This window comes from Anopheles gambiae, chromosome 2 (assembly GCF_943734735.2).
Source record: "Anopheles gambiae chromosome 2, idAnoGambNW_F1_1, whole genome shotgun sequence".
Taxonomy (NCBI): Eukaryota; Metazoa; Arthropoda; class Insecta; order Diptera; family Culicidae; genus Anopheles; species Anopheles gambiae.
In genome coordinates this window covers 68509802-68536796 of record NC_064601.1, presented here as the reverse complement: position 1 = coordinate 68536796, position 26995 = coordinate 68509802, and the positions used below count along the sequence as shown (strand labels likewise).

The 26995-nt window shown below is 36.0% G+C and overlaps 1 protein-coding gene across 14 annotated transcripts in view; it reads left to right on the top strand.

Annotated features, from left to right (window-relative positions):
• LOC1275137 (protein qui-1) overlaps positions 1-26995 on the top strand; it is a 42802-nt gene that overhangs the window by 4034 nt on the left and 11773 nt on the right. For all 14 annotated transcript variants that reach the window (XR_009764684.1, XR_009764679.1, XR_009764681.1 and 11 more), the window contains 13 exons: positions 12026-12407; positions 12602-12681; positions 12793-12927; positions 14071-14276; positions 15347-15543; positions 16848-17016; positions 17340-17499; positions 18214-19147; positions 19216-19416; positions 23648-23817; positions 23910-24056; positions 24147-24444; positions 26799-26916. Coding sequence is in view for 2 of the 14 variants with exons in the window: in XM_061643001.1 (XP_061498985.1) it covers positions 12293-12407; positions 12602-12681; positions 12793-12927; positions 14071-14276; positions 15347-15543; positions 16848-17016; positions 17340-17499; positions 18214-19147; positions 19216-19416; positions 23648-23817; positions 23910-24056; positions 24147-24444; positions 26799-26916 (2930 nt within the window). In the remaining 12 variants the exon portion in view is untranslated. The remainder of the gene's footprint in view (positions 1-12025; positions 12408-12601; positions 12682-12792; positions 12928-14070; positions 14277-15346; positions 15544-16847; positions 17017-17339; positions 17500-18213; positions 19148-19215; positions 19417-23647; positions 23818-23909; positions 24057-24146; positions 24445-26798; positions 26917-26995) is intronic.

Sequence of the window (26995 nt, the reverse complement as noted above, 5' to 3'; positions counted from 1 at the left end):
TGTTTAAATATTTACCTAAGCCAACCATTGCGGTACCTTTTTTTTGTTGTTGCCAGCAGCGCATTTTTGATGGGGCGTTAACGAGCGTAAAACATGAGGGAATGGTAGGTCGTCATAATTGCGTTAGGGTTCGTAGAGGCTTCCGTATTATGAACGAACGGGACCTGGGCACTGGGTTCATAAATTGTAAGCAATGACGAACGAAATTAATTTATCACCAGTGAAGAAATTGTTTTTGCTCGCCGTCGCATGAAAACTGATTTCCAAGGGTTTTTGTTTAGGGCCGTTAACAAACCAGTTAGCTGGTTATAATTATTAATCACACCCAACGTTCTTTTGGCTTTACTGCTCTTAATTACGATTGGACGCCTTTGTGGTAGTAGTTAAGGGGATTCCGGAAGTCGCAGCAGTGTTTTGTGACCAGAAAAAATCATATTTTATGGTGCTACCATGATTAACTTTTCTGCTCTTTAATTTACACATTTCATATTTCCTATAAACTTTGCCACATTCAACCATTTTGTCTATACTACCTATCTCAGCTCTGCAACCTAATGCTATGTATAATGTATTTCTTTCGAAATCCATAAAATACTTTTCCGGTGAACAAGTATACTGCCCTTCCGCATAAAAATACAGCCAAGCGATACGAAGATGGATTAACTGGTATCATTGAGTAGTACGAAGTAATTATTAATCTAGATCCGTGGCTGGATCGATCATTTGTCGTAACGTCTTCCCTAGAGCCTTCGATGACCTCGTTGCTGCGAATAATGATGCTGCTTAAGACAGCTGTAATGAATCGTGTTTTGCTTTCATTGTGGACGGGTGTTTGGTATTGTCGATTTTATTCCAATTTGCGCTTGGCATTAAATGGTGAGCAATAAAACTGTGCCGTAGGTTCGTTACGACTTGGCCAGAATTTTATCGGCCATTTAGGTTAATTATCTTTGCGCGATTGGGCCAAATTGAACCAAATCGATGCACAAACCCAACATGAGTATAAAACATTATTGAAATTAAATGAAATATATCCATGATTTTATTTTAAGATGTTCATCATGGTTGAAAATAGTTTGCATAAATATTCAACATGATGTAAAATTAATGAGTGAAAATAATGTGAAATCGTTGGTAGGAGCGTTACGAAGAAAGTAAAATTGTTTCTACTATTATTAAAATAAGTTAATGAAAATTCGTGTCAATTTGCATAAAAAAATCTATTTTATCTTATTTTGGGAATCTCAGTGATACAGTTTGCCGTCGAGAGAATAAAATTAAATAAATAAATATTCTAAATGAACTATAAATATAGAGACATATCTAACGTTTCAGTAATCTTTCATATCATTTTTTATGAACACTACATTAAAACGCTGTCTATATTTCAAAATGATTTACTTAAATGCATTCAAAATCAGCAACAGGTTCATGGTCTATTCGTGTTTTACTCAAAAGTTTTTTAAATTTTTCTGCACGATACTAATGATGTTTTCATGTTAGACGCAGAAACGAACATGAGTAGATAGAATAGTGCTAATAAATGTACGTGCAATAAATCTCTTGACGCCTTTATTTTTTTCTGGAATAAGATAAATTTTATTTGTCCTTGTTGGGACACACGCAATCCAAAAAACATTTGATGTTGGTTGCACTTATTCTCAAAGAAAACTCATTCAGGTTCCATCGTAATCTGCATCCACATAGTCAATGAGATACGACAAATGTTGGAAAAGATGGAAATAACAACATTGTAACAAAATAAGTGTTTTGACTAGTTCACAGGTTTCCTGTTTTATGAAATGGATTCATATACGAATGCTGCTGTTCAATGTTTGCCCGGTTTTAAAAGAAAGCAAGATTACAATAGTAGTTTCCAGTTCATTTTAGCATCAATTTTTTACTATTTTCCAAATATTATTACCTATTCTTAGAACTTTAATCTCTTTGCATGATCATAAACTCCCTATATAATGATCATACAAGCCCGCTATGGTATATTAGAAAATATTACAGCTCCCTCTGGGAATAGTGATGTGTCTGTAACAGAACATGAATTTAATAACCTTAATGATACGATAGCGTTTCTATTGGTAGCGTGTTAGATCTGAGCAACAGGTGCGTTTGTGTACATATCTTGTAAAGAGTTTGCAAGCACAGGGGCATTGTGTACACATTGAAATAAAAATGTATATTTAACTTCACTACCTATATTTACTTAGTTTTTTCACTAGGATTTTTAAAGCGTCTTGATTTCTGTATTGTAAAGTTTTAATTATATATACTACAATACTTCAAGGCTTCATGTTAAGAACAATGTTGTCATTTTCAGAAGCAGTTAATTAAAACATTTTTACGGTAGCATAATTAAATCCCATCAAATGAAATGTATTTGAGCTGTATGCACTAAGATATTTTTTAACCACTGATACAGATATGACTTTGATAATTTACAACATACAACCTTTTAAATTATTACCCACCAACAAGGATATTCAACATAATAAGGTTGGCCACAGGAATTAAATAACTCCATATACCTTTGTTAATTTGGCATTTTCATTTACTGATCGCTAAGACGATTGCCTAGGGAATAATTCGTTTCGCTGGTAATTACATTTCTAGCAAACAACAAGGAAAAAGAAAACTCTATGTTATCAAGTACATCACAACGCGAATACAGGACCGCATAAATGAAATTTACAAATTGTGGGCTTCTGTCCAATACTATACAAAGCTTAATATGTTTATTTAGGACAAGAAACACTACGACAACATGATATCAAGTTATTATTCAACAGAACAGGGACAAGTAAAGAAAATAACTTTACTTCGTCACTCAACTTCCGCCATTTAAGAGCCTGGTGATCGAACACGTTTCACTTCCTTTTGAAGCACCGAACCGTGGCAGTGTGATAAAAACTTCTTATTTGTCGTAGTTTCTTATGTTTTCTTCCATAGTCACTGTTTGGCAAAAGTTGAACGAAATGTCTAGAATGTCGCCGTTTGCGGCACCCTTTGTTCATCTTCTACCATTGCTTAACCCCTTAGAGAATTCCTTTTTTTTTCAACTGTTTACTGTTCAAATCCACTGTCATTTAGTTGACCGTCTAGAACTTTTTTTGGTCTTTTTCTGCAAAGTCATCGGACGCTTTTCCGGTTGCATTCTTTTGTTGAGCGGTTGATAAATGAAGCGCAAACAGTGCCGTGTCGCCTTGAAACTAGGCCGATCTGAGCTGGATGATGAATTTTCTCAGGAGTTAGCTAGAAACCTTCAACCAGATCTTCTCCATTAGAGGAAGGGTAGAAAATTACCAAAAGAAAAAGCAAGCGGAAAAAATCAAACCGATCCCACATCAAAAACTCGCTTGGACTGCAAGAATCTGAGAATTCGAAGTCATTTGGAAGTGAAACCGCTATGCTTTTAAGCTTAATAATGTGTTCTACTTATTATTAAGCATATTCTACTACTTCTACTATTTGAAATAAAAAAAAGTACTACTCCAAGGGCCGATGCAAATCCGAATTACTAATAAATCATTCTTGTCGTTATTTGTGTAGCTTAATAAAAAATAAAAGCTCATAACCCAATATATCTACGTTTTCCATTAACGTATAAGCCAATTTATACCATACCAAAACAAATGTATCAGATGAGAATAGAACATACTGTAAAATACTAATAATGGTTTTAAACAGACATAGGTAAATCTTAACATAAAAGCAGTAGATTTTCAAATTTCAGTATTTTAATGTTTTAACAAACGTTCATGTTAATTTCTAAAATCAAGACTAAAAATCTTTAAACCTTCCCTCAAAGTCCATTGTGAATATAAAAACTCCGAATAAAGTTTCATGATAATTTTTCCTCCCTTAGCAAATTGTAATAAGGAACAAAACACTTGCTGTGTAGCGTCATAGCTAAAAAAGTTGAAGAATTTTTCAATCATCCAAACCTGACCATGGAAAAAGCCACACAATAGCGTGTTGCTTTGCGCTCTAGGAATTTGCTTTGCTGTAAGTTTTTTGCATTACTATCGGATTTTTGGTATGCATTCTGACGATCTGGTAAGTGTTGCTCGATTTTCTTTAACTTCCGTTCCACACTCATCCCAGTAACATTAAGAGCACTGTACTCGGTAATGCTCAGTCAGCGCGGACTAAAGAGCGCGTATGAAACCATACCTAGCTGTATACTGCACAATACTAAAATTATTGTTTTTACACACCTTGAATGGTATAGTATATTCAATCAGTATATTCAAACATGTTCTGTGGTTGCCTTGACACACGATTCAAATTAATATTTGCAGATGTAGAATTTGCGGTGGAAATAAAGGAAGCAGTTGCATCAGATTAAGAATAATTGGCGTTTTGCAAGAGATCAATTCAAGAAATGCATAAATGTACTCTCTTTATCTGGGGCATATGGTAGCAAGAGTTGAAACATTCACATCTGTGAACATCAGCTTTAAAGATGGCAACATATTTTCCTCGAGGAAAGTGAACATTTAGGGAGAAAGCGTAGCTGCACTGAACGGCTGAGCGTAGACCAACGGACTACCGTTTACTTATAGTGTTTGCTTGTGGTTCATGCAAACCGGAATGCTATATTCGTTTGGGAGAAATAAGTTTTGGTCGGTAACAAGGTTGCAAGGGTCCCATATGGTTCCTTCCATGACGAAGCTAGCGTATTTCGCACAATTTATAGCTGTTATGAAGTGCAATACCAAATTCACATACACCACATGCTCGACTCTCGCTTATGCAAATTTAATGACCTTAAAATATCCCCTAACATTTCCGATACTAGCGACTAGCAAGATAATATGGTACAAAATATGAATACTAAAACTTCGCGAAATGGGTGGTAGTTTTTTTGATTTTGAAAAAATTGAATTCAATATTTACACATTTTTTGATATCGATACAGTTAACCATTTCTAATTGAGATTTAAACACATTAAATACATAAAATACATTTTAAACACAATTATATAAATAATGATTGTTAGATGGATCTTGTAAGTAAGAGGACTTTTATAGAAACATGTTTAAAACACATTCTAGACTTCTATTTATAGAAACCTCTCAATAAAATCTCTTAAATACCATGGTATGTTAGCTACGATGACTTGAAAGGTACATTAGAGATAGAACTCAAAGAATGTCATTTGGCGATAGGTGGTCAAGCCCATTAGGGAATACGCTTGAGATCCCACAAAGTAGTGCATTGCGCCCAATATGTAAGTACATAAATGATATCAAAAAAATACTTCATCACTGCAATGTTAACATGTTGTCAGATGAAACGGTAATTTTTGTGTCGCATAGTAATCCCGAATTAACTTCTGAAAATCTCTAAACAGATCTTACATCTTTAGAAGAGTGAATGCGAATTAAAAATTGAAACTGAATCCGAAGAAGAAAAAATCCATTGTCATTTTTCAGAGGGAAAGTGCACTCAGCCAATCGCTAAAAATTAAAGGAGACATGAAGGAGTGTTATAAAACAGTTTTGTGTAACTGGTAGACTTAAGAATGGCTTAAACGAATTTGGCAAAATAAAACTTTATAAGTCTTTAATTTCTCCACATATCGACTTTTCAGCAACAATATTTTTCTTGACTAGTGAAACATAAATGAAAAGATTACAGAGATTACAAAACTAGGCTATGCGAATTATACTTGATAATAGACAAACTTCGTTATGTGTGATGTTTGATATACTATTTAATTTATATTTTTTCGGTAATAAACTTAAAGGCATGACTTTAGATTCGTGGAAGTTATACATGGTATATTTATATAGATACAAAATTGCTAAACAATTTATCTCAAAAAAACAAGGCAATCCAATGCATAATTTTATATTAATAAACAAAAAGTATAAATATGCTTCACTTGGCAAAATGAACAATCATGCTTGGGGCAAAATGAGCAGTTTCTTTTGACATATGACATTTGACAATGACATTTGACGTTTGGTGAGGTTTTTGTGTTGTAATTGTCCTCACAATTATGCTAAGAGGCACAGCTTTAAAAAAATTGCTTTCGTCGAATGGAACGTGTAAGCAATAAAATTAAAAAAAACTAAACACATGGTTGTTGAGCCAAAGAAGAAGAATAATTGTTTTAGTAAATTTAGTGTTTTTAGTATATTCTTTTTCATTATGTCTGTTATTTTATTAATTAGATTCAGCCTATATACACAAAAAATCAGAGCCGAAATCAATCAGTTATAGCCCAATTTACTGATATTTCAGTTAAAATTTCATTGCCTACAATGTGCTTTACGAATAAAAAAAATGGCAAAATGATTTGCCAAGTTCGTATTTTAACAATGTGAAATGTTAAAATGACCGAGATCTCGTGTTAATTTTTGTGTTTGCCGAGATTCGGTAATCGATCTGCCATCCGTCAGGTTGTTTACATCGTGCAAGGAAAACATAGTTTGGTCAAATTCTGGCATTAATGCAGGAAATATTTCACATTGAGGAACAAAATAATGTAAGATACTACGATTTTTTTTACGAAATATTTACTTATTTATTCATATTTTCATGTTTATATGACAGTTTTTTATGAATTATGATGTTTGCGAAAACAACTTGTACTAAGAGCTGTAGGTGTTCAATGTTTCTATCCAGAATAAATCGATGTTACCGGCGTTTTGTGTTATTTTTACATCTCCCTACACAAAACGAAGTAAGAGGTGACGCTCAAGTTACGAGATTGATTGAATCATTGAGGTATTTAAATCGAAAGATATTCTTCTACCAACGTGTTGTAAGTGTATCAAAAATCATCAAATTATTCGCAGTGATTCTAAATAATTCTGTGGTAGAGATTATACCCGTTCCATCTATTTGATCATGCGTAGTAGTGTCGTGTGGTACAAAACATTTAAACAAAAAGTAAGACAAATAAGTACTTGCTTCGAACTATCATTCAAGTGAAATCAAATGCTCGCATGAAAGGATTGCAAAATCGAATACTATGAACGTTGAACAAATACAAATTTTCATTATAGATTAATCCAAAAATTCGGATACAATGCATTATAGTGAACACATTAGAACTGAAAAACTAGGTCCAAAGGAAGATCTTAAAAACATGCATATAACGGGTTTATATTTCCCATGGATCGGGCCTCCATACGTAGATGCGTGGATAAGGTTTTGTACGAGTTGTGTTAAATAGTTGAAACAAAGCAAAAAATAAATACATAATTGAATTTCAATATTTATTAATCCATTGAAAGTATATCTTGCGGGAAAAATTATCTTATGGTTCAGCAGTAGAGTCAGCATTAAAACTAAACTGAACTGAAAACCTGAAATGAACAGCAACTCCTATAGTAAAAAAAGTAATGGGACAATAACATATACGGAATATAGACATTCCTAGATCAGGGTTTCTTTTATGATTGGCATGTTGTTAAGTGGTATTAGCATGAACCCATGATTGTCATGTTGTTAAGTCGTACGAGTTGACGACTGCCCCACGAGTCCAGCCGATAGTCAAACATACTGAGAAAGAAAGTGGACCATGGTTACTAATGTAATGGAAACAGTAACATTTACCACATATTTTAGATCAAAAAATGGATGAGCTATGAACCGGGATAAGAATTTAATAGGAACCTGTACCAAGATAGCAACACGGTCATATAGAGTATTAGTAAAAAGACATCAAAAGAGAACAGAATTGTTTATCTACATGTGAAACCTTTAAACATGCCCTGCAGTCAATATACACGTCTAAGGTTCTGTTGCAAAATCCTCTAACCGGGCCAAATTGACTAGTGCTATCAAAACGATGCAACAGTTTTAGGCTATAAAAAAAACAATTATTAGCGATATCCGACTATCTTCCAATTGACTGATGTCTCAGTTTTCTCAAACCGGAATCTCGCTTAAACACGTAATCGTCATTCGTCATTTTTAGCCGAGATTTTTGGTTAAAAAGGTTCAACCGAGATCATAGCAGATGTGCGAATTTCGGTTTATTTTTAACCGAGATTCGGCAAAAAAATAGAAGAGTACTACACATATGATCAGGTATTGTTCCATCACGTAATTTTTATGATTTTGTGAACAGACAGTGAAATCTCTCTAAAATGAAACTTCAAGCGACCGTCAACTTAGAGAGATATTCATGTTAAAGAAAACTAATGAAGTTCTTGTTATGAAGTTTCCAAGAACCACCAAAAAAATTGGGAATTATTTTTTTAACCAATATTTTTGCGAACTGTCGTTCATAAATTTTTCTTAGAAAATTTCGACTGCCAAATCGCATATGCACCTTATGGAATGTTCACCTTAGAGAGTTCATCATCTTTAAGAGACATAAAATGTATGGAATATGACGGGACCTTTAAAATATTCATCTTAAAGAAACAATTCATCTTTAAGAGGCTACATCTTAGAGAGATTTCACTGTAATTACTTGGATCATTTCAAGTACATCGCGCCAAATCCAGCGTGGAGAGAGTATGATAAAAAGCAATAGAGAAAGAAGGCAAAATGCACGCTAGCAACGAATACAAACACAGCAGTGTGCAATCTAGAGCGTAAAGAGCATATGAGAGAGTTGGTGAGGATAAAGCTTGGCATTTGCCATTCGCCAAATTTTTTAGAAAATTAAGAATTTACATAATAGAACAGAACTTGAAAACAAAAGTTTTTTGACTACTAACTAAACGCTGTCGTTGTGGCATATATTGCCCCAGTTTTTTAACGCCCCGGGGAAGCATCACGTGAAACATCAACTTTAATTTTACACTTTTTAAATATGTTTACATTACTTTCAGGCTTTGTTGCCTAAATTTAAATGTATTTCATGGATAGATAAATGGTGGAGGCATATAATAAAGTAAGAATAATTATGTTTTGTGCAAAATTCAAATGAATATGATTGGTTAGAATGCACATTTCCCCCCACTTTCCCCGCTTTATAGTATTAGCCCTATAATTAGAACCCCTGATAGTTCTAGCCGGTCTCGTGATACAGTCGTCAACTCGTGCGTCTTAACAACATGTCCGTGATGGGTTCAAGCCCCGAATAGACGCCATACGTAGGACTGACAATCCTGCTATGGGGGGTAATCCAAAAGTCACTGAAAGCCAAGCCTCACAAGTGGTTCAGACAGGCCTTGACCGACAACTATTGTTGAGCCATAAGAAGAAGAATAAGAAGATAGTTCTAAATTAGAAGTAAAATAATTAGTTTCAGGGTCAAAACAATGCTAGAACAAGATGATCATTTTTTGTAGCAAATCTTATTTAACATTCCTTTTGCCCATGCTGCTCTTTTTTCACATCTATTTTTTTTTTCTTTGGCTCAACAACCGATGTCGGTCAAGGCCTGCCTGTACCCACTTGTGGGCTTTGGCGTTCAGTGACTAATTGATTCCCCCCCATAGCAGGATAGTCAGTCCTACGTATGGCGGCGCGGTCTATTTGGGGATTGAACCCATGACGGGCATGCTGTTAAGTTGTACGAGTTGACCACTGTACTACGAGACCGGCTAATCTGTTTTAATCCTAATAAAATAGGCGTGCGCTAAACAAAACTGTACTAACAATGCAAACTGTGATGCTTGTTAGACGATAATTTGCCATTTATAAGAGGTACCAGTGGAGTAAACAGATTTACTCATTTTGGGAGAAGCGCGGTACTAATAGTACAGCGCTATGACATGGTCCACTACAATTTTAAGATGACGGCGTTTCACTCTTCCAAATGAGCTTAGGCATTATTTGACAGTTTATGAGATTTTTTCAGGTATTTCGCTATTTTCCCAAACTCGATCGAAGAGGCACGATAGTTAAAATTGCTTAGATACAACGATTGCTTTAATTTATTTCCATCTCATCTTTAATTTTATGAGTACAGGCGGACCCCGAGATACACGGTTAATGGGGACCGAAAACGGCCGCAAAAAATCGCGTATCTCGAGTTTCCGCGTAAGTCGATTCTTGTGATTTCCAGCCAAAATATTACTAATTTTCGTATAATTTTGCAAGTAGCGAGTGGTTTTAGCCATTTAATTCATTATTTGATACGATTCTGACTTAAAATAACAGCTTGGAACCTTTTGAAATAGATTTTAACATTCGATCAAAAGGGAAATTATATTGAATTTTACATATGATGTGTCAAATCAGTACAAGTTATTCAAATAACTGTCAAATTTAGAAAACCGCGTTTTTCCGAATCCGCGTATAAGAGGTACAGTGTATCTAGGGGACTACATGTATCTATCTCAGATATGCTCAAAATGGCCATTTGTTCAAAAAACATCCAAGAAAACCACAATTGTGTGTCATTTTGACATTCGCTACGATAGCTCCCGAATTCGATCGAGTTTAGGAAAGTGGGTGATTAATTTTGACTAAAAACGTTTATGGATAATATATGTTGACTCAAACAAACTTCGGGCGTTGCATTAATGGCATTGTCAAATAAAACATGATTGCATGTGTATGAAAAGGTACTTACTTCTATTATCTTATATTATTTTAAAGTACTTCCAAAACTGATGTCTTTTGTTCTTAAACTGAAATAACTTCCAAAACATATGAGGATAATAATAAAACCCATTGCCATTGCAAAATCGATATTTACTTTTTCCATTGTGGTAAAAGCAAATCATCAAAATTTTATTTGATTTTTAGTGCAAAGCGAACTGCCTCACATTGTCGCCACACTTTCTTCAGTGTAACACAAAATGTTTGTTAGTTCATTGAACTAAAAAATGAAACGCTATAAATTGAGCAAAGCACACTGTAAATGTTCTTGTCGTATAATTCATTTATCATAGCCGGGTGCCTGCTAAAGACGTGATATATTTCTACACCCTACACAAATATGCTGAATTTCTTCATAATCGCAAGAAAAAATCTGGACAAGCGACTTGCACAGAAATCGAGGTATTTTCTAGGGTCAGATTTAAGGACAGGATGGTTCAACGGAATGAAATAACGAAGGCTAGACCCACAAAGTTTACTTGTTTGTTATCAGAAATAAACATTTACACAACATAAAAACATAAAAGTTAACATCAAGAAAACTATTAAAAAAGACGTTAAAAATATTTTTATCAACATCAGCTTGCACGACTCAACAACATGCTCGTCGTTGGTTCAAGCCTCATATGAGCCGGTCCCCGCAACAAGGACTAACTATTCCGACCTCGTAATACTTAATAAGTCTTATAAGTAATCTTATAAGATCTTTTCGGCAAATAGAAAAATGTGTAAAACACATTTAGCAGAACCATACAGAGATCTGCTGTTAGCAATGTGTACACATTTCAACGGTAATTTTAACTATTCTCACATTCATCTGGCATGTGATTTTCGAATCTACAGTCTTTCGAATTGGCACCTCAGTGGCAAGTGGAAACTGTGATAAATCTTTTTTTTTCTGCGTGATCTACACGGCCATGCCGGCTGTTGTAGCACTTACGGACTTATTTAGAACCACGCAGCCGAATAGTTAGTTCTTGCTACGACGGGACAGTCCTTACTTAAGCCTAGTACGACGGACATATTATTGAGTCGTACGAGTTGACGACAATACCATGGAACTGCCCCATATTACCAATCGATTATCGAATCCACAGTACTTAAAATTGAAATTTGAGTGGCTATTGGAAACTGTAGTAAAAAAACTATATCTTAGGATCATATTTTGCTCAAATGAGATATTCATAGTCTTCAAAAACAGAGCTTGTAAATAACAACAAATAAAAAAGGTGTTAAATAAAATTATAAGGCATATTTGACGTAAACAATCGAAAAAGATAAAGGGATTTAAGGTGCGTTCGTTCGTGCCTTTGGTCTTCCTCTGCCTAGCGAGATCTAGACAATTTCTTCCCGGAAATGATCATCAAAAGATAGTGCACAACAAATACTGTTGATTTCGCCTAGTCATTCAGTAAACGTATATCAATTTCCATTGCATGTTTTGTTTACTTCCGCTTTCTAGTGTCTTTATTTATTCACTTCTATTTGCAGAACATCGACAGCAGAAGAAGCAATACCGTCACAACCGGTGGACATCGTTAGTAAGATAAAGCCGAATGAGGATGCGGAGAAAATATGTGGATGTAATTTTCATAAAGTTGATTACGAAGAAATCATAATTGAAAGCCAAAATATAAAACGCTGAAGAAACTGAAATCGCCAAGGAGTAGCAAACATCTCTTGCCTCTAGAGCAATCTGTCGCATAGTTTATGTGAGGATTCCGAAAGTCAAAAGATTAGCAATCAAATGCTATCAATATGGCGACAGCGATAGAGGAAGCAGTGTTTAACGCTCTAAGAGGACATCACAATGAACACACGAAGCTACCGTCTCCTAGGATAATTAAGATTTATATAGCAAGTCTAAAAGATGGTAAGTTTGATAACCATCTTTTTGTAAGATGCAAGGACTATGAAATGATACTTTTGGATGCTTAGATATCCAATCAAAAACAATTCCTCTATTCACCGTATTGAATCGAGTTGAAACCAATGGAACAACATTGGCAATTGCACTGGTTTTCATTTCATTTCAATCAAAACTGGTTTACTGCTGATTCGTTACAGATTTCAAAGAGGAACGTCGTCTGCTGCTGGAAATTATTGGTCCAGATCTTCAAGCCTTGTATGACGACCGACAACTAGAGGTAAATGAAAAGCCTTTGAATGAATTGCTAAACTATTCCGGCTACTTCAACCAATAACACATTTGCACATGTCTTCCCTTCCGCTGCACTATCGTTTGTCGATGGTTGTAGATTGAAATAGTTGACATCCACTTCGGAACCGGTAGTGATGGGCTAACAATAGTAGACCTAGATCCGTACGTGCTCGATGATCACCTGGAGGAAATAGAAACATGCCACTGCGTCTCGAAAAGTGTATTTCTAATCGTAAGTTTCTACATCAATAACAGTGATTGCTGCCTACTCAGTTGAGGTAGCGTCTCACCGTAGCTTAACAAAATGGTGGAATCGAATGGACGCTGCTGGTATTTTGAATGTTTTCATTGAAAGAGGATTGATAGTTATTTCACCATGTTTTATCCAAGCGGTTTAATTGATTTGTCAGCAAAGTGTGCTTTACGTGTGCTTTGATGCCGTGTACATTACAATATTTCTTACCCGTTTCACTTTGAAACGATGAACTTGCAAAGTGAAACTGGGAAGAAAACTGCACCATCATCGTGTACCTGCTTGGAGGTTGTTAAATTGAAAGAAATGGATGAGAGTCCAAATGAATACGCTATAATAACAATGATTAATGTTCACTGTGAAATTAGCAATGCACAAATCTGATAAACCCACGCTTAAGAGTTTACTTTACTTGGCTCTCACATCACAAGATTTTTCCAAAGAATAAATCTTGGTATTCCTACAAGATATTTTTATTAAACATAAAACTTGTATAAAAAGAGATTTTGTTTACTTAACAGTTAAATTAAATAATAAACATAAAGCGAACAGAAATGGTTAAAATAATCTGTAAAAATATTAAGTTGTTTATCTATTGCTTCCATTTCGAAACAAAAATTTATATATTGTATAAAACATTAATATCTTACTACGTTTTAACGCGATGTAATATTTATGAAGCTTAGCTTACCTTTTTGATGTAATAGATTTACACATTAACATTTACAACATAGATAACATAGATATAAAGAATTTAACAGTATTTCCCTCCCTATTCTGGATTTATTCAAAACAATTCAATTTAACCATAAAACAATTCAATATCAATTGATTGTAAACCCAGCCATACAATACAAAAGGAAATGAAGGATTTTGAACAGTTGCTGTAAACCTGCTGCAAGGTTATCAATTCCTACCGTAGCGCATCCATTCTTGTCCTTCCCGAGGGGTTGTTTTGAGGAGTTATGAGTTAGCTTCGGTTTCCGATTATCAACGTTGAGTGATTGGTGTTTCCGGTTTAACTAACGTTTGTTTCACTACTCTTTCCTTTTTTCCGTTTTTCATCGTTGTTCTACTGCATCAACGTTTACGATCTTCCCGTAACATCGCCCATACTAACAGGTACTGCTGGGGTCACGTTTGGGCAATTTTTTACTGCCAACAAAACTCGACTCCAGCATATTTACGGCCATTTCTAAGCTATCCACCGACGACGAAGTTCAGTGTTTGCGGAAGTGGTATAGCACTACATGCCCGAAGACGAACATTCATCAGACAGAAGACACCCAGCATGGAGAAGGTTGCTACTGGCTCGCCACGAACTACAGGTGGGTAGAATGCCATTTCAATTTCCTTGGCCTTATGGTTCGATTTTTGGTCGTTGTGCACCCTCGGGTATCGAAAAGAGACATAAAGTGCCGGATGATGAATTGATTATTTTTATTGCTGATTGGAATCGGACGATGGCTTCGGAAACGATAGACTATATTTTAATGATCGAAGGATACTGGAGATATTAAAGCGACCGTTATCAATCATCATTGTTTATCTTAGTCATATTTTGAATGAGGCATTCATTTATTCTTCTGGCAGAAAATTGATTTCTTAACGCATGTATAAAGCAATAATTTCATAAAACAACATGTAAATATATTCTACGGTGATTTAATTGATAAAGACTTTCCTGAAAAATCTAATTAGTTATTAAATATCGCATATTTTGTGCGAGACTTGTGTAGCCTAGCATACACAAGTACTTCAAGAGGAAACCATTTTCCTAGGGAATAAATTCATTACGAAAAGTCAATAGCACCAATTTATCCTATACAGACGCACATTGCCAAGTTCGCTCGGAAAGAGCAAATTTACTAAATGTCGTTTGCCTGCTTTTAGTGATTGAAAGGGAACCGCTCCTTTCTGGTCTTGTCAGATACTTGATATTGTTCCATCTGCCGGTTCTTCTAATGCTTTCGATGCGATTTTCTTCCTCATTCTGGCCCGCATTGCAATAGAATGCGAAACATTTAATTAGCTAAGCTACGTCAACAATTTCCCATGGAAATTATGCTGCTCCCGGCATTCTGCCTCCAGCACAGTTCAAGGCATTTTTTTGTGGAGAGTAAGAGTTTTTGAATTATGAGTCCCGTTTGTGGCTGTAAAGCGAAGTGGAACCACTTTATCAAAATTATTACCTCAGATCAAATCAGTTAGCGTTTTCGATTGACTGTCCCTTCATTTTAAGACCTATTTTCCCTTCCCGAGGACGCGCATCAGTTCCTCACCCAGCCATCACAATATCTTTGTATCGATAGTGACGTAATCCGTTTTTCAATCTTCCAGCCAAGTCCGCTCTACTTACCTTTATACCACGCGTTCTTTCTATTACTTCCGCTTGCAGGACACTGGATAGGGCAGAATGGGTGACAGAGGCACAGCAGTTACGCGAGCTGCTAGAACGAAAAATAGACGAAGTGCTTCGCGCTGCTGAGGCCAAAGAAACATCAGCCGGAGATGGATTGGACGGGGAACAATTCTGTGATAATCTGAAACGACTGAAAACCAGAGCTATCGCACGGGAAATTGAAAAGGGTTTAGGTAAGTGGATTGTTCGAGCAGGGATGTCAACGACGTACGGTTCTGTGTTGTGGTTTTTGTCGAGCGAGGAAGGAGTTTTGGGACCATTCAGTGGTTCAATAGAGTTTTGGAAGTTTTGCTGTCAATTGCTTTCCTCGTGCCTCATCTGTTAGACGCAATGGCTGTCTGTAGAAACGTACCTGTGTGTTCTGGTGTCAACGTACAACGTTAAAATTTACCTTTTTTAAGATCATGATTTATTTTATACTATTAAATGGAAACGTGTTGAATGAAACCACGAGGAATTTGTGAATAATCAGTTAACACTAAATTAATTCGTGTTCGCTCTTCGGGGCTTATGAATATTCAAATCGGCTGACCTTCCAATAGATATTTCACCTTGAACATATTGTAGCGGATAATCATTCAATCAAGCTTTCCCATCACATAACAAGGTTAATAGAGAGTAATGGAAATCAGTTGTCATTTCCCAATGCACGGAACGTGTCCACTTAGCGTTCATTATCGAGATTGTTTGTTTTGTTTGCCGATCAGATATTGTCAGTGCTCTTGATTTGTCCAGCCGGATTCTGTAATTGATAACTGCAAACGATGGTGGAGCGGTGGCCCTGGCGACCCCCTTTGTCTTCACGATCGGCAATCGATAAACGTTCACTAACGTTTGATTATGTTTCATTTCACATATGTATGGCGGACTGGAAGAACATGGAAACGGCAAACACCTAGCTATTGATTACGATTTTCTTAAAGGCATATACATTGAAGTCCTTGAAATAAATGCATGATTTTATACTTTTATGGAGAAAAAAAACCAGTTCCACTATAACATATTTCAAATGAATCCAACGGTTTAAGGGGAGGTTTAATAAATGTCTTCGTATTCATAAAATTTATTAATTATTTTAATTCATTTGTATTTACTAGAATGATCATTTGCCCGATTCTTATCCAGCAAATCGACCACATTTAATGTTTGAATAGAAAGTGAACAGCTTTCCAGAACTCTTTAATGAGCAGATTGCATGTCCCGATAACATTCGCCACTTTGCCAGTCGACGGTATAGTCTTTCCCTATCAGTTCTAGCTATCCTACACAAAATAGTCTCGAAGGAGCACATTTATACCTTCACTATATTTCAGGATTCTTTTTTTTTTGTTTCCGAAACCGTAACGGCTAGAACGGAATCGACCTAAATAAATAGATAAACAGCACCGTTGTGTTGCACACCATTAACCGTTCATCCATCTTCTTTTTTTCCAACGTTTGCTGTACCACTACCGTTTTTGTTTGCCGCTGCGCTTAGCGTGTTCGTCGGGACGCATTTTGACACTTTTCCGCCATTGGAAAAACCAGAACGATTCCACCGAGCTCGAAGAAGATGAACACTTGGGTTCGAATACAGGCACGGAAGTGAAGCAGCTGGAAACCAACCTCATAGAAGCATTACCTGCCAGCAACCACCAAACATTAACGTAAGTCTACCTATCATAGGGAATATAGGAAATCAGTATCGGCCGCATACCACCTGTTTTCTCTCATTCAATTCCGACCCGAATTTCTCGAGTGATATGAGCCATTGAGTCAGCTAAAACTCATGCGTACGACGAGTTCCTCTACAATTTCGGCCAAACAAGGGATGTAAGAAAAAAGACATGAATATTCATTTGGTAACCGGTTTGTTTGTTTTATTCTTTCATTTCCCCCAACCTTCTTCATCCATCGGCCGATTATATGGCAAATGGCGTAACCTACCATTTGGAACGATGTTTTCATTACTGATTTTACGAACGTACAGCGTTGATTGGGCGGAAAATGGAATCGACCCCGAGATCGAGTGTCACGATCTGTACTTGACTAGCTTCAAGAACAAAATGTTCGAAATGATGAAGGCTTCCATCGATCAGGACTTGGCCAAGGATCCAAACGGGGGCAAAGGACGTAAGAAAACTGTACAGGTGAGTTAGCAGGAACATAAGGTACAGCACAAAACAGTATATTTACGCAAGGAGTACATTTGAGTACATATGTTCGCTAATCCGGAAATAATGGCATGAATTCTATCGCTGCTTGAAACTTTTGGACGTGAAGCGTCATCGATTATCATGTTTTGCTGAAACATGTTAGCATGTGAAACAGCAGAAGCATTTGAATACATTTACTGTAAATCACAAATATTTACAGTTTACAATCAATATTTTGTAATTTGCTTAAATATTTTAATTACCAATGTTGATATTGTGCTGGAACCATGAACTCTTCCACCCTTATAGATGAATACAATTTGCCATGTGTTTCATAACTTCGTTGACATAGAACCAGATTTTTAAACGGAAATTTATAGCAGCTGTCGTGTCTGCAGATTATCTAGTTGGTTCAATTTATGTACATATCTGAATTAAATTTCTTGTGGGGTCATCTTTCAATTTAACTATTTTACGAATGGATAGGAACTCTTTGTGTTAGTCATTATATTATCCATACAAGTGAACTGAAAAATATCGATTGGTATAGTTTTCAGTGGTAATTTTTGAATCACGAACTTCTTTAGCCTAACAATTAACGCGGTCATATCAGCTTGTACAAGATTCCTAAGCTTCTTCCTGCCGGGTAGCCACTGTTTTGAAACGTTTTTTGTTCTCCTTTGCATGAACCTTGTGATATTTCATCAGGAAATTTTCCACGAGCACTCAACACATTTAATGTATTTAAATGAGCACCTGAGTGCAAATAAGTACATCTCGTCGAAAGTTCCGGAGCGGATAAAACAAAATGTGCAGATGAACTTCCGTTCGGGTAGCCGGCATCCGCCATACTTCATTCACGGTGGACACGGTAGCGGTAAAAGTACTCTACTGTCTCGTATCTACACCGAACTGACAGGATGGTTCGAGCATACCAAAGTACACCGGGTGATACGATACGCTTCTGCTACTCCCCGATCAGCGTACAATTTGGAATTGCTGCGCGTCATCTGTCAACAGCTGGCCATCATCTTAAACATCCCCGAAGGCTACTTGCCCAAGGATGCATCGTTTGACCCACTCTATATTAACAACTGGTTTCAAAATTTGCTAAAGCACTGCGAAGACCTGCACAACGAGATACTCTTTCTGTTCATCGATGATCTTCACCGACTGAACCCGCTGGACTGCGATATTGTGGCTGCGTTGTCTTGGCTTCCAATAAGTCTCCCTTGGAACGTATTTCTGGTCGTATCTACCACTGTGCCGATCGAGTCACTCCGGTTGACACCAATGCAGAAGGAGCGTTTTAAGTGTGCAGATTATTTTTTCGACCTGTCGTTGGAGCAAAATGAAACAAAAATTAAACACTGGGGTGTGGTACCTTCCTGTACCGAGGCGCCACCAGACGAATTACCTACGTTCGCACATCTTGTAAACGGTTTGTTCGATGCGATGGAGCAGCAGTTTGGCGTGAAGGGCTTCAGTCGGCTAGCCATCTATATCACGTGCTCGGAGTATGGGTTAACCGAAACGGAGTTGCTAGAGCTGCTAATGCCAACGCAAGACGCGGATCTGGTCATCAAAAGCAATGAAGGAGACTTCAACTTTTCCACCTTCCGTACAATACGCAATCAAATGAGTACGTATAATTTTTGTCCTCCTTTTTGGGAGTGTTCTTACCTGGTGAACCATTTCTAACTTTTTCAGAACTCATACTAAGGGAGAAGCTTATGTCCGGTAAGCTGTTGATCGTCTGGCGGCACAGCATATGTGCGGAGATAACCAGAGTTCGCTACATGACACCGGACATTACCCGTTCCATTCACTCGGAGTTGGTGAATCTGTTCTTTCCCCCGGACGGTGACGATAGCGAGGACATGTCGACCGAACAGCACAGCAGAAAATCGAGTAAGTACCACTCGACGTACATGATGGTATTGAATGCGGGTAGTGACTAGGTTGTGCCGGACATGGCATCAGTGCATTGTTTTACGAATGAAAAGGAAACGAAAAATACAGCACTACTGACTGCCATTTCAGAGACAGAGAGAGACCACTGTCGCCATCGTATTGGTAATGTAACACAAGTACCTTTACTGTTGCGGCATGATTTTAAATGGTATGGTATACCCTCAGCAGGGGATGCTTAGATGGCTAATTGGTTGTCGTTCGAGAGCTCTTTATTGTTAAATGAAAAATCGATAGCGCTAATTTCAACTTCCTACAGCGTGTTTAGTGATGCCGTCATAACCATAGTGTAATCTAGAGTGTCGAACAACTTGAGTGGTGACGAATGAAGTTGTGTCTAAATAATTTTCTTCGTGCTTATTTTCTGATGAAAACGATGAATATAAGAAACAAGTAAACGCAAAGTATTGCGGCAACAGTTAGCTTCAAAAATATATCCATCAACCATTGAACATCGATAGCTATTCAATAGCTATATTTTTTTTAAATAATCATATTCGTGCCAATATTTTCATTAAAGTTGTGCAGTTTTATAAAAATATCTGGAAATTTTCCTTTTTGAATTTTAATTGTAGTTTTTGTAAGTAGGAACAAAAAATAATTATCAATAACATGCTATGTAGCTCAATAAATTTTGTATAATGTACTTTATTTATTTGTTATTCACATCACTATTACGGAGTTCTTCATCATCAATTATAACTGCATCTTTTTCGCTGCTACACGCGTTTTAAAAGAGTTGAAGAGCGAATAACATACGTACACTATTAATAGCCAGCACAATAAAACACTTCCACAGATTTTTTTTATTATGACGAGAGAACTTCGACAGTTGCTTTATACTCACTTGCCCCACTTGGGCAAGTTCCCGGCAAAGGTAGAGAATTTTTCGTTTTATCAACCATACAATTGAAGTAACAATAGCATAGAAACAATGGCATAAGAAAACTTTTCCACAAAGGCACACTTTTTATCTCGGGTACTCAGCAACATTTGCCCTAGGCCGGGCAACGCAGCAAGCTTCTGGAACTTTGCACCAATACACAATGGGCATTTGCCGGGATGAAATTCAAAAAATCAACTTTGTAATAGCGCAATTCCAAATAATAGGTTTTAATACTAAGGGTTAAACTAAGAAAAATACCAAATATGAGCTCTTTATCTGTTCTGGTTCTCTAGAAAAGACCTCTCAAAGTCGAGATTTGTTAAAAAAACGCAAAAAAATCTTCACTTTTTTGGAAAATTTTGAACCTTTGTAACTTTTTCAAATATGAACCGATTTTGATAAGTTTAGACATTTTATAAAGGATATTTAGTCAGCTTTGTAAACACGTGAAAATTTTTGAGTTAAGTTAATTTTATGCAAAAATATACGATAATAACTGAAGAAACCTCCTGAAAATTTTCATCATTTAAATTTTTGACTTAATGCCATTATAAAAGTGGCGTAGAGTGGCGTTGTCTCATATATGTCACATCATAGTGTAATATATATACTATCAATCTGTGAAGAAATATTCTGCGAAAGTTTGCGAACGCGAATTTTATTGAAGTTTTTTCACATCAACTTTTTCTAAAAACAGACACATGCGTAACTAGGCGGCTCCATAGGTGCCTAGTGTAGCGTATTTCGTGTATTCTACAAAAATATATTCTACGTGCTTTTGATCAACTTTCATTTCAATTACGAAGCTGTGTATCTTAGTTTCAGCTCATGTACTTATCTAATATGTAAATTTCTATTCTAACCTAACTTTATCATTAAATATAATGAAGCAAATCAGAACCAAATACCTTTTGGTCCTACTGTAGATTATAGAAGGATATAAGGAAAATAATTCTTAAATTATACGCATAACAGGCAAACGTTATGAATGCAGTAGCATCTATTGGCGTTTTGGGAGAAGAAACTCCCAAAACTCATGACAAACTAAATATAAGGATAGAGGGGAGATGCTACAAAGAATATTTTGCAAGAAAGAAAATGCATCCAGAAGGACATTTTGTATAATTGTATTTGATTGTAATTGTATATTTTGTATTCCTCTGATTCGTTAACCAGTTCAATATCAGTAGCTACACGCACTAAAACAAAGACAGGGTTTAACTTTACAAATGAAGTAAATACTTAGTTTGTAGCTATCGTTGAATTCTGATTTTTTTGGATAATTGTAAAACTAAGAACATCGGATTTTTAGTTTTATTATCCCTTCTGAAGGCAGTACAGGACTTGGAAAAGTATTGGATGAATATTCAAAGACAAATAATATGTGCTGCTTTTCATTACGAATTTGGGAACTACTTTATTTCAATGTACCTGCTCTATCTAAACATTTAAATGCCTTTATTCATGTCTTTAGAAATGTGAACTATACGTCAGGAGCTTGTAATAGTATCCACCTAAGTTGTGTATGTAATTTTTTTAATATTTGTACTACCTGTGAGTAAAAGTGACGAGAATTAGCTACAATTGTCCTATACAAAGCAGAAAAAAATATCTTATTCAAAATTATTATGTTTTGTTTATATTTTATTATTATTATTATTTATTTAATCTTCATTATCGAACATTACAGTATATTTTAAAATGATTTATACTATTAGCAACAAATAATACAAGAAAAAAAAACACACAAAATTGATAAAACTAAGCAAAGATCCCTTAAAACACTATTTTATGTAGCGCCACCTGGTGGTATGGATGCGAACTACAAATAAAATGTTATTTACTTTCATAATACTTTACTACAAACGATAAAAACTAACAATTTCTGCAAAAATAATTTTATCCCGCAATTTGTTCTAAACTGCCCATTGTGCAATAGGGTGGCTTCAACTAAAGGGGTTTGAATGGTATTGTTAGAAGAGGATTTATGTGTCCCTTCTTGGCCTCTTTGCATTCATTATGCTGGGCATGCAAGGTAAACCTATTGTGTTCCGGCAACCTGTTACGAGATTTGCTAAAGGTGTGAAATTGTAAATTGATATTAATTGAATTTTTATGTCTGCCTCGGAATTGTAACCGGATTGTGGGGAATGGCCCGTACCAATGGTTTTTTAGCGCTTGCTCCTATTATATAGAGAATATTATATTAGAATAATGATGACTCCAAGCTGAATAACTTCAAAATTTTAATCTAATTTGAATAATATACTTTAGTTGTATCTTTTTTGTAGAAAAATCTATGCCTTAATGTTGTTAATCGAAATGAAATGTCACAGTTATGGGGTAAAATCTATCCTTATATTTTGTGTTTCTCTGGCACTAATTCATAGTCTGCAGTATACAGTAGTACAAAGCCCGGTTTTTATCTAACCCAATGATGAAAATGTAAGTTTGTGTAACATGTGCTACGAAATCAAATTACAAAGCATTTTCAATGTCACACCCAAGGGATCAAATTGTATCCCTGGCTTAAATGTTATCATGCACGAGATAGAATAATGGGATCAAACAGCATGTTTCCTTTGAGCTGTTACACGTAATCAAAAACACCAGGGTGAAGGACGTAACAGAGAAAAGTACAAGTCGACCAACGGCGCCTTAATTACAGAACAGCATAAAACGTACTAAAGCAGCGTACTACCGGCGGCCAATTTGAATTGAGCTGACATTAAAAGACGGTGACCGTGCAATGATACTGACGGTATCCAACAGCCGAATACTCGGTTCAGCATGACTTCTTGTTATTTGTGCCCCTTTTAATGACGAAGAGCAGAAATAATAAAACACGCAACGTTCCGTTTGTCTCCGTCGGTTGAATGTCGGGTCGTAATTGAGGACGATGGAGCATGTCTTCGTTTTTAGCGTAGGAATTCGCATCGTAGCTCGTTCTTGATATAGTGTGAATAGAAAGTGTAAAAAGACACTTTTATTTGTCACCTATGTTCTATGTCGCACGATGCATAAAGATGGTGGCCTTTTTGTAATGCACAAGGCTCTCGTATATAATTCTTGTATCATAAATATATGTAAGTCAAGCTTTGCCCCTATTTAAATGTCATTTGTTAAACTAACTATTGATAAAAAGATAGGTCATAATTTATTTGCTTGTATCATTCGGCACAACACAATTTAAATTTAAAAATATATGTTATTATTTTTTTCAATCAGAATGATTTTTACTTTATTATATTGTTTAAATCTCTTCCAAAATTAATCCTTTTACAGGTATGCAAACACAACAAGACGACAATGTAACGCAAGTGCTAAATCTAGGGCCTGATATTTCGTACAGCATACGGCATGTAGAGGAAGCCTGGCACCACCTAATCAAATCTGAGGACACGAAAAAGCTGAAGGAAATTGCTGTGTGCAACTTTGACTTCTTACTGGCTGCCGTGAGTATTTGGCACATTGAAGAGCGGAATGAAAGAAGGTATTAATTAATTTTCTCTTTGAATATCCATTTTTTCAATTTGTTGGTAAACAGGTGCAAACAGTGTCTATCAGTTATCTGCGCTGCCTGATTGAACACGTCCGATGTTACATCCTAGACAGGGATATCGAGCTGGTGTATTACACAATTCGGAAGTCGAGTGATGTTCTGACACGGGACCCAATGCAGCTGGGGGCCCAGGTAAGAATTGAACCATTGAACGGAACTGGAATTTTGACAAAACTTGCCACATTTGCTGCGGTCTTCATGTTGAGAATATTATATTTACAGTTGATTTCATGGCTAAAATCTGTGTCAGCACACGAGGGACCGCAAGCTCTACTAAGTGTAACTGTGCAATCAGCAACAGCATGGTGTGATGGCTATACCGTGCCATTGCTTGTTCCGTTGACTGGTTGGCTTCCAGTTCCCCTGCCCAGTCAAATTCGCTGCATTACAGTTCCTGGACCAGGTCCAGTGCGATGCATCGAAGTTTCGCCGTCCAAACAACACCTGATATTGTCACCAAAAGTCGGAGATCCCCAGCTGTGGCATATCATGAGTAACAGTTTAGTTCATACATTTAAAGGTATGTAATATTATTTGGTTAGTTTGCTTTTATTCGTGTACAGCTATGATATCTTGGCTTCCCATTTTTGGCATTTAAAACAGGTTTTTTAATTCTGCTCATATTGAATCCATTAATTTAGCTATGATATTTAAAACTTTGGGTTTCTTTCGCTTCTATTGCATCAAATATGACATGATTTCAAGTGTTCTAAACCTAACAATTTTTCTATTACTGAACTGATTGCCCATTCTATGAAAATGTCTGTGATATCAATGCGCAAAATTTACAAAAAAAGTAAACAAAACATTCGGTTTGATGTTTTCATCAACTGCCCCATAGCGAAGAGTCTTTGTTGACTCACTGAAAAACGTTGCTGATTTCTTATGCCTCTTATAAAGATTAAGAAACAGGGAAAATGCATATTTCATCCTTGCCTTATCATTTTGTTTGTGTTTGTTGAAAGTTATAAAAGAAAGTAGAAGTAGATCATAATGGAACTACGTTTCTCAGCACTTTTTGCTGCCCTTTAAACGGACTTAGGAAAATGTCCGTGAGGATTTTAATCAAAGATTCATTCGTTGGTCCGGTCAATGGAGTTGTAGAGTGAACTGCATGGGATAATCTGCCCTTTGTAGGTTTGTTTGTATTTGTTGCTTTTCTAGATTTTCCCTTCCAACTTCTTTATTGATAATTGGATGGATTAATTATATTCTGACGAGCCGGTCTCGTAGTACAGTCGTCAACTCGTACGACTTAACAACATGCCCGTCATGGGTTCGATCCCTAAATAGACCGTGCCGCCATACGTAGGATTGACTATCCTGCTATGGGGGGAAATCAATTAGTCACTGAAAGCCAAAGCCCACTAGTGGTACAGGCAGGCCTTGACCGACAACGGTTGTTGAGCCAAAGAAAAAAAATATATATATATATATTCTGAATACATTTAAAGACTTCCACTTTGACAGTAAAAATATAGCTTTTTGAGATTTTACAAAGTCCTGCGTTTATGCATATCTTCACCCTTATTAATGTGTTTAGATTAAGTGTTGTATTAACAATTTTTAATATCTGTATGTTTATTATGTAGTAATTTTTTCAAATATAAAATTAAAGAATTGCTGTAAAAAATCATGGAAGAGAAACTGTCTGTTCTCGCCTGCAATAAGCTATTCTTACTAGAGTAGATTTGAATCCATCTCAAATGAGCACCAAATTCCAAGTGTAATCGAGTTATATGATTTCTCAAACCAGTAATTGATAAATGTCCTTCGATCTAAACAGACGAATTGCGATTTAAAATTCACGATGAAGATAAAGATGACTACAATTTATAACATCTAGAACACAATTTTATGATACTCGATGAACAACATTACAAATTTAACTAAAGGGAACTTTATGCAAAAATTTGAACAATTGCATCATCAAATAACTTAAGTATTACCAAGATTTGTTTTTGTAAGTTTATGCAGTAGGTGACAGCTAACTGAGAGGTTAAATTTGTGACAAAAAGGCACATTTGCTATGAATTTCTCCTCATAAGATTGCGGAAGTCTAATGTTTTGACATTTATGTGTTTTTCACTCCAGTTAGCGAACTTCTAGTTAAAAAGTACTCCAGTAAAACACATCCAGTTAGCGGTCTCTCATTTTATTTACTATCATGTGCTTAGTTTTATTTTATCTAAAGATACTTTGCTTACTAGATTGAACGGAAAAAAGTACAGACATTTGAAAGATTCAAATTTAGAGGTTTTGTTATCTTTATATTGTAGATATGTATTTTTGTTTCTAAATCTCCATCTGAATTATAAGACACGTTTAGGTTGAATAAAGTAATTAATTTAAGTTGGTTGTAATCATATCCATCAAAAAGTTTTTTTTTACTGAAATCACATAATAATACTAAAATGTTAAATTTACCCCAATCGTAAATCAATTTCATCTACTATTCCCTTGTTCATAGTTTCATCTACCATTCCTTTGTTAAGGATTGTGTTAATTCAATTTCTTTTTCTGAAACAATCTCATGATGGTGCAACAGAATTTATCAAACTGGCTTCGTATGCCGTAGTTGTATCTGCACATAAGTGGACTGGTTGCCATGCACGATTTATTTTCCAATCATTCCAACCAAGTGTATTACCAGGCTAGCAGTTACGATCTTATGCATGACACATTGTTGTCGGCCACAATCACTAATGTCGTATTATGTCAGGATCGGCTCGTATCATGTCCGGTTTGTACCTACATGCTCTGTGTTTAGTTTTGTGTTGACCATCACGTACGCCTGCCATCGCCATCGCCATCGCCTTTCTTCGATATCTTCTATCTCCCTTTCTATCTTGATTATTTTTTTCTCTCTAACAGGTCATAGCGGTCCGATTACGTACATGAAAGTCCTGTCGCAGTATCTGGTCACAGCGTCGGAGGACACATCCGTTATCGTTTGGGACATGAAAACCCTGGCAATGAAGTTGAGATTACGGTAATGCTACAATTTTGCATGTTCATACTGGTTGCATCGTGCCAAGTGGTACTAAACATTCATTTATAGGTTTTGTCAG